General features: G+C 36.1%; 1 protein-coding gene across 1 annotated transcript in view; it reads left to right on the top strand.

The window, feature by feature from the left end:
• The window catches only part of ZNF385D (zinc finger protein 385D), a 163,335-nt gene that overhangs the window by 67,390 nt on the left and 82,915 nt on the right, over positions 1-13,030 (top strand). The window contains exon 3 of the mRNA XM_058833552.1: positions 1,888-1,998. Within this exon, the coding sequence (XP_058689535.1) occupies positions 1,888-1,998 (111 nt within the window). The remainder of the gene's footprint in view (positions 1-1,887; positions 1,999-13,030) is intronic.

Raw genomic sequence — 13,030 nt, 5'->3', positions numbered from 1 at the left:
TGCTGACTTATCCATATATCTGAACTTCAGTTTTCCCTAATTGCTTTAGACCGGCAGTGGCAAAAGGAACAGAATTTCTCCAAACTCAAACAGCACAGAATTAGCATCAGTTAAGATTGTGTCATGCTTTAGCATTAAAAATAGCAAGATACATACAGGTCTATTGATTCTGCTGGCAAAAGAATTCATCTCTCAGTGGAACAGTCATAAAAGAAGAAATGTTACAATTTATTTACTTTCCTATGTAGTGGTGTCATTTTTGTTCTATATAATTGTATTTTTTGGATTATGGGCTTTTTTAAGATCATGTTACTCAGTAAAATGAGTGCTCCTAGAGCATGGTTTGATCACTGCAGAGTCTTACACAGCTTGCTGTTGTCTTTCAGAGCTTTCTATACTCTGCCCTTAGTCATCAGTGTTACTTTGGGTTATGTTACAGTGGCATGCCTCGTTTTTAGGGGGGATTGGTGTTCCTTTTATGCTGGTCATAAAAGGTCATAATGTACGAGGTGCTTCACATCAAATTTAAGATGCTCAAACTGAGAATTATTTCCAGACTGTTCTGTTCTATAAAGCTCTGCTGTCTTTCTTGGTTTCTTTGGGGGGTTTCTGTGTATCTGAGTGTTAATTTTTTATTTTTTTTTTAACCAATCTTATTTTCTTTTCAACAGTAATTAATTTAAAGACCTATTTCATATTTGACACTGAACAGCTGTCATATGATGCAAAAATTCTGTAGTGATCTGTTCTGGATTCACTGCAACAGAGGCCATGACTGTCTACCATTACAGCTTTCATGAATAATTGATTACTCTAAGGAGAAGCTCTGATTCTTTATTTATCAAATATCCCTTTGCCAACAGACTAGAAAATAGTGAATCACAGAAACATGGGCATGGAGAAATATGGGGTCTTTATCATGACATAGGCAGATTATGCTCTGTAAATACTGGTTATCAGAATTAGTTAAAATATGTGACTTTTTTTTTTTTAACAATTTAGAGATAAATAATATCAGTAGCTTAACTAAGTGTTGCTGCAAAGCTATTACCAGATTTTTAAAGTATCTGTCAAAGGTTTTTTGTGAAAAAGAAATAAGAAGCATTTTGTTCAATGAATTTGGGGAAACTTATTTCAATCCTTCAAATAAAAAAGTCCCTTGAGTAGATTTTGTGATGTTCTCTGACAAAATAGTACATTTTTTAAAAAGAGATCCTGACTTACAGACATTATCAGATCAGTGTTCTGGTAGAAGTTAGCTCAGAATAATCCTTTTCATAAAAGTCCAAATACATCCTTAAAGTAGAGTTTATTCAAAATAGTTTCCTCACAATGACTGTGAAAATAATCTTTGAAGGATTTGTATCTTTCATAAGTTGTATAGATGTTGTTTCAAGGAAGAGATTCATTGGTTCATGGGATAGTATTATTTGATAATACTGAGGTACTGTGTGCTATTCTAAAATTATATGTACATAATAATATTTCACATTTTCATTAATCCTTTTCTTAGTAACTTTATTTAAAATATTCTTGTTTTATTTATTGAGCTAGCTTTTCTCTTGTATAAAAATCACAAATTGGTGTTTGGATAGGTAAACATGTTCAGCATTTATATGCTTATACCTTTCTTCAGTAAAGGGAAATTCATGCATACAAATTGAACTAAAGATACGTGTTTCAAGAAAGCTAATGACAGTTTTCTTTGTTTCTTTGTGCATAACCTTTTTATATAACTGCATAAAGAAGAAATACTCATTTTCAAAGAAAAATAGTAGTTTTCTGTATATCATGGTATGGCATGATGGAGAATTTGTTTTGAGATTTTAGATAACATAGCACAGAGTGGAACAGCAAAAGCTTTTTATTTTTCTTCTCTCTTCACAGATGGACCCAATTCAAAAAGCTGTAATAAATCATACATTTGGAGTTCCTCTTCCTCATCGAAGAAAGCAAATCATATCATGCAACATTTGCCAGCTGAGATTCAATTCTGATGTAAGTTGATCATTTTCTATCAGATTAGAAATATGTACTTATCTTCTAAGATGTGCTATAATTTTCAGAAATTGAACCTAAATGAAACGTTGTGATTTCAGTTTATCGCTCAGCAGATGAAAAGGCTGTAGGATGTTTCAAATAAACACAATGGCTTTGTAGTGTTTATACACCCAGCCAGATTTTCCCTGCCAATATATCCCTGTAAGCTCACCAGCTTCAGTTGTGCTGCACACTGGGTGTGTAAATAGGAAAAATTGACTGATCCATTACTGCTAATAACGCTGGTATATTTGCTGGATCCTAATTCTACCAGTTCTGGTTATGTTTTCCTTCAGTTGGCTCCTACCTTGCATCCTCTCACTCCTCCAGCAATGAAACAGAACAAGCTGAACTGGAGATGGTCTCTAATACACCAAGGAAACCTGTCTCCCATAATTACCCAAGGGAGCTGTGCTGTAGTGCTCCTTGCCAAGTAATTCCTGTTGTGTCACAGAAAAGCCTCTTAGGTTTTAGCTCTTCTATTTCCTTCTCGGAATCACTGTGTATGCAGACCTGGCATAGTACAATGTATTTTTTTCTGCTATTCTAGGCGCTTCAGGAAGTTTCTTTACATGGGCATCGGTAGTGGGAGCTAATCTTCCCTGTCTTTAATTCACTAGGTAGTTTAAATATGGAAGTTACTCCTGTCAGAAAAAAATATTTTAACTTACAGTGAGGTCAAGCCCGAAAGTGTCCACGAGGTTCCTTCCTAATTCTAGTCATAGGAAGAAGTGAAATAATTCTTTTGTACTCCTGCCTCTTTAAAGGCACCTATTTATATACAGTTTGTACTGTTTTTAGTTTATTGATTACTTATCAAAACCATGAGCTTGTCAAAAACTTAATATGAACCCTGAAGTCTAATTTTAGGGATTTCCCATCTGGCAGTGAAAACACTGTAGCTCTTTTCATTCCCCTCAGATTTTTACCCCTTGGAAATTTCAGAAATATTGCAATCATAATTTCTGGACCAGAATCACATATTTAATTTTACTGATGACTCCAGGTTATAGAGTTCATTTACCGAATAGACACCTTTTCTTATAACACTGGCATAAGTCTCAAAGAGTGGTGCAAGGAAGGGCAATACACTCTCTAGAACTGTCATGTCCCTCACAGATAAAAATAGAAGAGTCAAATTAGGCACTTCCATCTAGAAGACAGATGCCAATATTAGGACTGTGGATACTGAGTCATTCATGAGGAGGGAATGATGGAGACTTCTGGGCCACAGCAGATCTTACCAACTGAGCAGCCCAGTTTATCACTCAAAATTTTCAGCTTTTTCAGCTTTGTCTGGGGAAAAAGCATGTCACACTGAACCAGACACAGTATGAAAGAGAGATCAAATACTTCAGTGTTACACATCAGAGTGAAACACCACCTTTCAAAGAGGCTATACCATTTGTTTGCCTGCAAAAAGATCTAGACAAAAGACAAGATGAACATATCAGTAAAGTTACTTTGTCATTAGCAGTTACACAACTTGGATTGATATGTGGAGAGGAAAATTTTCCAGCTGAGAAGATCTAGGCATTTTCCAGAATAAAATGTTCGAAGTAAAAATCCTTCTGCATAGAAAGAAACAAAGCATCAGTGGACACTGATACTTTTCACTCAGAGGACTACTGTGCTCCCATACAGCTCCTTTTCTGCTGCCCTTAGTAAGGATACTGAAGAGGAGAGGGGGAGGAAGCAGAGGCCACATTTGGAGCTACCTACAGTGTCAAAAAAACTGATTTCAGAAGACATCTATTAATTTAAGCTGTTCACAGAAAACTCTTGGAAGACTAGCAGATATTTATCTGTCCCTTCAGACCTTCAGGTGGTAGAGGCTTGAACTCAAATAGCCAACACTGTTCAGAAGGTTGTTTTAATGCTCCCCTCTCTCTAATAGATCAATATTATCGCTACAGAATGGGGAGACCTTCTTGATAATATGTTTCATTTTCCACTTTTAATATTCGCCCAAGATTTTTAAAGCAACCACAGTGTTGATTGATGGAGAGATTACAATCCAAAATCCACCCATTGATTAACCTGGAATGATATCTCTTGCCCTTTTCACTACCACACAGAGGCGATTTGTGGATATCTTTATGATGGTGTCTTCTCATTCCAGTGCTTATAGTTATTACTGCTGAAAATCACAAAGTGCTCTGCTGAGGTGTTCAAGAAATAATTTGTCATCAGAGTTCCACTGCAGTTTAGGAATGTTTTTCTGCAACGTGAGGGGAATAGGCAGAGCTATTTCCTCCATTGCTTAGGTAATTTTGAAACGTCCACCGGTGTTTGAGGCAAAAATGTGGCAAACTAAAGATTTAATATTGGGATTCAAAGAAAAAAGTGCTTTGAAGAAAAAGAGCTGTTAGCTGTCATTTTTTGATAAGTCTACTGTGAATGGCAAGCACACATATAGTAATACTTTCTGCTATTATCATGAAAAAGTTTTCATTTACTCAATATTCCTAGCTTTCATTTTCATCATATTTTGTTGAACACGATTTAAATCCATAACAATAATAGATAACTTTTCTGTCTAGGAACCTAGGCTTCGTGTCTATTCTATCAATATATCTCTATTTTTAGATGCGGGAGATAGGTTTTATCAGAGAGTAATGAATAGAAATTCCATTTGCCTGCTACACAACAATATTATGAAAATGTTTACAATAAAACTGGTCTGTGGGATTTTTCTTTTTTGCATAGAATACACAATTTACTCCCTTTAGAGATTTCTTTAAGAGCAGGAGAGCTGTTTTTTTTTTCTGGTTACATGGTATCAAAAACACATTTAAAAAAGATGAGAAAAGGCAGTACAATAGTCTAAAATAATTTAGCTTCTTTGTAAAGGAGTTATCTATAAATCTTCATGGCAGCTGTGTGTTCAGTATTTCTTTTTAAAATAAATCTCATACAAGGGAAGGGAGGAATGTGCAAATAACCAAAGCTTTTCCATGCTGAGCAAAAACATTAGAACAGCAAAGGTACGTTTTGTGGAGTCCATTTCAAGCACATTTTTTTCTCTGAGAAATCTAGATATGTCACGTAGACTCACATTGTGCATTCAATCTAGGGTGATACATTTAAATATATGCTTAGCTGCAAGTGCCTATGTTGCCACTTAGATGTTGGCAGCTGCTGAGACCTATTGCACCAGTAAACGCTTGCTTTGCAGCAAACATTAAATCTGTATCTCTAAGATCTAAAAGTGTCTGTAAAATGTAGTCCAGCCGACTTTGGTAGGATAATTCAGGTGCTTATAGGTAGCTGTAGGAATAAATTTCTGCTTATAGTCTGGTAAAAAAGAAAAAAAAAAAGGTTACTGAAATTTCCTGTTTTGCCTATTTGATTTTCCTTTGCTCATGAGATTATTTGACGAAGTTATAGTTATCAGTGTCTGTCAACAAGGTCAATTTTTTGCAAAGGGATTACCTTTTTCTTCCCTCTCATTTAATGAGGTGGCTGAGTGATGACCCAGTTTGCCTTTAAAGAAAGGTTGGGCAGAATTCTGATGCGTTCACAAGATTTGAATTCCATTATGATACACTTTAAAAATATTTCCAATTATATGAGCCAGAAATTATTGTTTGACTTAAATAGCAACAGTAGTAATATTTCCCTGCATATCAGGGATGCTCATCAGTCCTTATTTGTTGGTTTTTTTACCTTATTTTTCTCCATCTCTATGAAACAAAGGTATCACTGAATTGATCTATTGTTCCACTGTATGAATTTGTCAGGATTCAAAAGGTGGTCTTGCATTAAAACAACTGTGACGGATTTTTTTGAGGATAAGGATAACTCTCCAGTATTTTACTATGGTTCTAACTTTTGTGGGAAGGAGCAGAAAGAAGCAGGACCAGAGGACTAATATCTTATTTAGGCTATGCTTGATATCTAGAACAAAAGATTAATGTATCAATGTGCAAGAGCCTAAGGTATAATAAAGTGATAATAAACAGTCAACATGAATTTGTCAAGAAAAATCACTTCAAATGAATCTAATTTTTTCCTTTGACAGGGTAATTGTCCTAATGGATAATAGGGAATAAATAGATGTGACAATTTTGGATTTAACAAGCATTTATACAGTCCTATGTGACAGTCCTGTAAAGTAAGTAGGGGAATATGGTCCAGGTGAAATCATTAAAAGTTGGTTGCACAACAGAATGAGGAACTGCAGTGAGAGAAGCTGCTGATGGTTTCAAAACAAAAAGGTCACAACAAGTCAGGATCTGCAAGAGTTTCTTCCATGCTTACTGCTACTCTGATTTTTCATTAGCAATGTGCCTGACAGAATAGAGTGTACATATGCCAGTTTTGTGGATGACATCTAGATGAAGGGTGGGATGGCAGCCTTTTGATGGATGGTGCTAAGTTCCAGATCTCGGTCCAAAAGTATCTCCAGCTGGAGAAAACAGTCTGGAATTCTGACAAGTGCAGTAAATAAAAGCATGAACTATTGTGCTTAGACTGGAAAAAGTAAATGCGCAAGTACTAAAATGAGTGTTTGGCTTAACGGCATTATGAATCATAATCCAAATACGATGGCTAGTGTAGAAAAAAAAATAAAAAATAAAAACTTACCCAAGTAATCCTATGATAATTTTTTTCCCTCATATATGAGATTTATCAATAAGTAAGTATTCCACAGCAAATATTCAAGAGCAGCCCTACCAGAGAAGGACTGGGGATGAGAGGCTGGACATAGCCCAATGATATGCACCTGTGGCCCAGAAAGCAAAACAAGTGTTGGGCTGCATCCAAAGTGGCAGCAGGTCAAGGAAGGGGATTCTCCTCTGCTCCACTCTTGTGAGACCCCAGCTTGAGGACTGTGTCCAGTGCTGGAATCCTCAGCACAGGAAAGATATGGACCTGTTGGAGCATGTCCAGAGGAGGGACACTGAGATGATCGGTGGGCTTGAACACCTCCTCTGTGAGCAAAAGCTGAGAGAGTTGGAGCTGTTCAGCCTGGAAAAGGGAATGCAGTAGGGACCACTGTGGCCTTCCAGAAATTAGAAGAAAGATGGGAACAACCTTTTGGACAAGAGGTAAGGGTTTTAAACTGGAGGTGGGTCAATTAGATCAAACATAAGAAATAAGTTAATTAAAATGAGGGTGATAGAACACCAGGATGGGTTTCGCAAAGAGGTGGATGTCCCATCCCTGGAAATATCCAGGAGGAGGCTGAACTGACCTCTGAGCAACCTGATCTAGTTCAAGATATCCCTGCTTCTTGCAGGAGTGCTAAACTAGATGACCTTTAAAAGGTCCCTTTAACTCAAACTGTTCTATGATTCTGTAAGTAAAAATTGGCAATGCCTCAGGTGAAGAATTATTTATAACAGTGGTCATCACACTCCAACAAAAGCAAAATTAGTTGCAGAATTTAGAACACATCCACTAGTATGACAAGATGTAAAAAAAATTCACTCATCCAGGGAGAGCAGAATGAACTGGATAGATGTACAGCAAAAATGACCAGGAAAATATAGGTGGCTTTCTATATCTGAAAGGGAGTTGATAAGAGTTTAGTGACCAATTGACTTTTGTGTTCCTTCATTTTGATAAATGAATTTGACTAATTCAATTTGATTCAAGAGAATTTCGGTTGGACTGCTTCATGAAACAATTTTAACTATGATGGTAGTGAAGTTCTGGAAGGAAATGTAGTGACAGTTGAGGGGTGCCTGTTGGCAGGGAGTATTCACAAACTAGGCACCTGTTTCTTAGGCTGGACAAGAGATGGTGAATGTAATCCCACACCTCAGAGAGAGATTATATGGCATCTTGCTTGACTAATTTAGAAATCTCTCTCTGTAGTTTGGAAGATTAATAGTAGAGATCTCCTCATCCGTGCCCAATGACACCTGGCCTGTGGCCTCTGTTTTGCAAAGAGAGGAGAACTTTAAAATATTGGTCCATTACAAAACAGGAAAGCCTGGTACAGTTAAATGCTAGAAGTTATTTAGCATTTCACCCTTCTGATGAGAAATCTGGTTTTGGTCAATTTGCAGAGATAGGCTTAAATGGTATTTGAAGCAATCAGTGCTATTTGCCTCAATCACTGTTCTGTTTGTGGCTATAACCACAGGGTCTTATTCTTTGCATGTTTTATTTTACTTCCAATTATGGGTTAGATTCAGATTTACAATTAAGCTAAAGATTTAGAATCCTGGTTTGGTATAAACCAAGTAATTTCTGCTTGAATTGTAGTGCTCAGCTTTTTTTAAACAAAGTCACTTTTGGCAGGTATTATCAGCCATCAAGCACTTTTACTGATTGATTGATTGATTGATTATCTTGGGATATTTTATTTTTTGTCTTTCCAAACCAATGTGCCTGTGTTCTATGAATACATCAGCTTGGTTCTTTAAGGATAATTCTTTTGTGCAAATATTTACAGATGCTCAGAATCCCCTTAAAATCAGTTTTATTATATGAGGGTACAGTACTGCAGGAGTTGTACCTGAACATGGATAAAAGTTCACCCAGATTTAACTTATTCATGTATATATATAATCTATATATTTCTGTAACTGTCTCTCTGTATATATACTACTTTGTTCTAATAATGCACCATTTTTATTGTACTATGGAGTTAAAGTAAGGAGAAACAAATACCAATTCCAATTACAGAACTGCACATGCTATTTATTCGAAATCAGAATATAAGTCAGAATGGAAATACACTCAAAGTGGATATTTTTCTAGAGGTATTGGTCTGTGGTATTCACTGTAAAAAGTAGCAAGTAATCACAGAAAATCATCAGTGTGGAGATTTCTATGGGATACCTGGCATTTGCATCAATACAATATAAAAACCATAAAGGATTGTTAACAAAGTATTTAATTACTTGATTTTTTGGCATTCCAGTAGTGTAATCAAATAGCACTGAATATTTTGCATTTACATTGCTTACATGAAAAAAATTGGAAACAACTTGGTATATCCTCTGCCCAGTATGACATTCAGTGGAGTCTGTTTTTATAGGCTTAGTCTGCATATTTTAGGAACATTACCTCCTCTCCTTCTCTTTTCTAGACCACAGTTTTAAAGATTGTAATATGAATTGCAGTCAGATCCTGTGCAACTCTGGTCATTTCCATACTAGAGCATTCAAACTTCTTTTATTATTTTTATTTTCCTTTTTTTTTAATATTTATTTTGAAAGAAAATAATCCTTATTTGCTTATATATAACTTTTTTCATGTAAGAAATAAACTTAATTTATAGTTTATATATAATATAATATATAATTTATATAATATAATTTATATAATAATTTATAGTTTATGAAATATAATTTATAGTTTATGAAATCCAGAATAATCTGAATTTAAGAGTAGTAATAAATTTTCACATAATCTCCATTTTCTAAAAGCATTTCTAAAATGCTTAAGTAGAAAGTACAGAAAATTTCCTTTTTTTGTATAAAGTACTTTTACCATAATTTTCACTTTCTATACAGTACTTTTATGAATCTATACAACCTAGAAGCAGAAATGATTAATATCTGACAGAGTACCTTGTTTAGCTTTGAAGTACTTTTGATTATTGAGCTCCAGAGTACTTTTGGAGTACTTTTGGCACTGAACTGAGTCCTCTGACTGACATCATAATGTTGTGACTATTTCTCTGCCTCCAAAGCACTGGCAGCAATCTAAATTTTCTGTGTGCCCATCAGTAACTGCTGTGAGTGGTGTCTGTGTGGTGTGCAAGCTGTGGAGTTAGCTAGACAAACTCACCACACAAACTCTTGATAATCCTTGAACTTATCTCCTCTCTTTTAATGAAAGTAACCTATTTTGTCTAGAAAATCTGTACTGTCCTAGAACATGGAGCAGCCTGGGGGTATCAGGCCCACAGGGACATTGCCTGAGGTCGAGAAGGCAGCTAGGAAAGAGGAAGGTTTTAAGTGACTGAACTTTAAGAAAGAATATTTTTGATGTCAGCTGTTTTCTTAGGCTGATGCTGGTGGGAAGAGGTGGAGTGCCTTGGTGTCCACTGTATTCACGTTACAAGACTTATACTTTCCTCTCAAAATTCACTCTTTAGCCACATTCAGCGGTGGTGGTAGAAGAGGGAGTGGCTAAGTGAAGCACTGGAACAGGTTCCCAAGGGAATTGGTTGGGTCACCATCCTTCAAGTTGTATGAGGGACTTGGCAATGCTGGGTTAACAGTTGGACTTGACAATCTTAAAGGACTTTTCTAATCTAAACTATTTTATGAGAAAGGAAAATCTAATGCTTTCAACTACCTGGTCCCTGAACAAGCAGGGTTGAGGGCAACTGTCTAATGTCTAGGTCAGCCAAATATCAGAGTCACTGTAGAAACATGATCCTGGAGAGATTAAAAAATTCAGCTGATCATCAGGTGTTGCTGTGTAGGACTTAGATTATGTCAAACTTTTTTTTTATTTTCATTTGGCAGCTCTTGCTTCCTACCTCTGCTCATCCTATTAGGTTATTTCATTTTTGAAGCTCTCACTTATTTTGATAAAACAAGTCAATTGTGCAGAAGGCTTGACATCTCTTTTAAATCACTAGAGTTTGCCAAAAATGATATGTGAATAGGCAATTGCTTTCTCTAAGTTGCAAAAGATTAATGACCAGTATTCTGACTGTGGAATATGAAGACAAATTAGTTTAAAAGGTTTCTGCTTGTGGCACTGAAGAGAATGGTTGCAGTGTTTGCCCTTTTGGAGCCAACTTTTTTACTTTAGGTGGGCGTGGATTTCAGCACTGCAAAGAGCTGAAGGAAGGGCAGAGGTGATAACAGTTAATAAGACAGAAAGTCTGAAATAAAAGCAACCTCCCTCCACATCTGTGTGTGCTACTGTCAGAAATTTCCTTTCTCTCAGAAATGATGAAATTAATATACAAGAATGCATCAGTAAACATTATACTGGGAGGCAGCATGCAGGCCTAAATGGTCTCATAGGTCCTAGATCTTCCAAAATCTGCTTTCAGTGTATTATCTGTTACTCACTGATATGCCTTCCAGGCAAATTACAAATGTGTTTCCAGTTGTTTTAATGGATTTAGTCCTGTAACTACATTCTTTGGGTTACAACAGAGTCAGATTTTGTGCCTGGAGGAGGGTGGAGGAATATGTGAATCAAATTCAAATTCTAAAGTTGGGCAGGTAGAGGCTAACAAGAGCTTCTTTGAAGTTTTTGGCTGGAATTATGGTAAAGAAGACTGCTTAATATTTTTTTTTAACTCTACGTTGAAAAACGCCATTTTATACATGAGGGAATTGGTATAGACATGGGAAAATATATACAAAAGAGGGGCAAGGAAGTCTCTCTTGCAGTTGTATATTGTGACATTCATGGAGAAATCTGCCTGTTTAAGCTGCAAGGAGAGAAATCTCCCAACTTTTTGCCCTATACTTGTGTTTGGGGCAGGTTTTTTCCTGTCAGCTTCTTCAGTTAATGTGCAAAGTCAGTCAACTCTAACAAGCAATTTAAAAATAAATTTGCTGGGGAGTCTTTACAGAAACCACCTTCCTTAAGCAAGTCCTCGTTTGAAATGAAAGAAAAATTTTAAACTCCTTGTTGTGCAACATTCATCTAGCATTTTTTTGGTCTGTTTTAAGTTCTTACATTCACATTTACCTTTAAAAATAAGAATTCATACAGTAGAGAATCTGAGATTCTGGATTATTAATAGTAGGTACAGATAATAGATTTCACTGTAAAAGTGGCAGAATATTGTCTCTTCCAGTTACCAAGCAGTGACTCCTGGTTCACTTTCTCAGGGACAAAGGACATAAAAAGAACCAAAGACAGACAGGGGTATATGCTAGTCTGGGTTACAGAAAGAGTAAGTGAAGAAAATGTGCAGCAAATTGTATTTTTTATCAATTCCACCTCCCCACCCCCCATAATTTCTTCTTAAAATGCTTTAAGCACAAAGTAGTGCTTATACTTGTCTTTGATTGATGATACTCTCTTCCAACACCTATAAAATCTGTCCAGGTAATGTTACACAGACTCTGGACACCATTTTTTTTCTCTTTTTGGTCAGTAAATTTGCATTCCCTTAGGCACCTCTAATATATTCTTCTCCACTGTCTCTCTGCATCCTCTTCTTGGAGCAAATACAATATTTCCTTTTGAAAGACCTGCTATTAAACACAACTGCCCCTGATGTAAACAAATTCCACTTCAGAACCTCCAGGCCTGACTTTTTCCGCTCCTGAGTTCTTTTATCACTCCTCTCATGTCTTTTACAGTCTCTGGAGATATTGCTTTTCTGTGTACTTACTTACATCACAGCTAACAGCTGGGAGCCTTATCCTCTGAAGGAGTGGAAGTGCAACCCAATACTTCCTTTTAAAAGCTTTATGTTGTAAGAAAAAAGCACACATTCAAACTATACTTTTGAGGGCATGCTGCCCACACTTGTGCTTTTTTTTTTTTTTTTAGCTCCATTGAAAGTGAAGTCTTTCAAAGTTTTAAATGGTTAAAAGGGACTGACTTCTTTTCAGCAAAGAATTCGATATGGCACTTACACCTAACTCCTCCCCCATGGACTTTAAAATCTGAATTATGAATTCAAATCATGTATTTAAACTGAGGTAATGGTCTACTGGTAGACCATACAGGTACTTTAATATATATATAATTGTTTGATGGCGTGATCAAAGTATGATTTTAAAAATACCAGGGTTTGGTCTGTTTGGTATTTAGATAGGTCTCATTGTGTTGTGATGGGATAACTTTAGATACAAATGCATAGCAAATGTACTGAATTAATTTATGTTAGCAATTTTTGGATGGGTATATATTTTTCTTTTTATCCCTGCAAAAGGAGATTTTATAAGGTAGTCTGTGAACAGGTTTTATCCTTTCCCCAGCATAGCCTATTTTCTCTGCATCAGCAGACTTGTCATGATAATCAACTTTTTTGTCCCAACCATCAATCACTCCTGATTACAGCTGGGGAGAAGTTCTGTTCTGTTGATCAGCCCATCAG

This window comes from Poecile atricapillus, chromosome 2 (assembly GCF_030490865.1).
Source record: "Poecile atricapillus isolate bPoeAtr1 chromosome 2, bPoeAtr1.hap1, whole genome shotgun sequence".
NCBI lineage: Eukaryota > Metazoa > Chordata > Aves > Passeriformes > Paridae > Poecile > Poecile atricapillus.
This window is presented reverse-complemented; position numbering and strand designations above follow the sequence as displayed.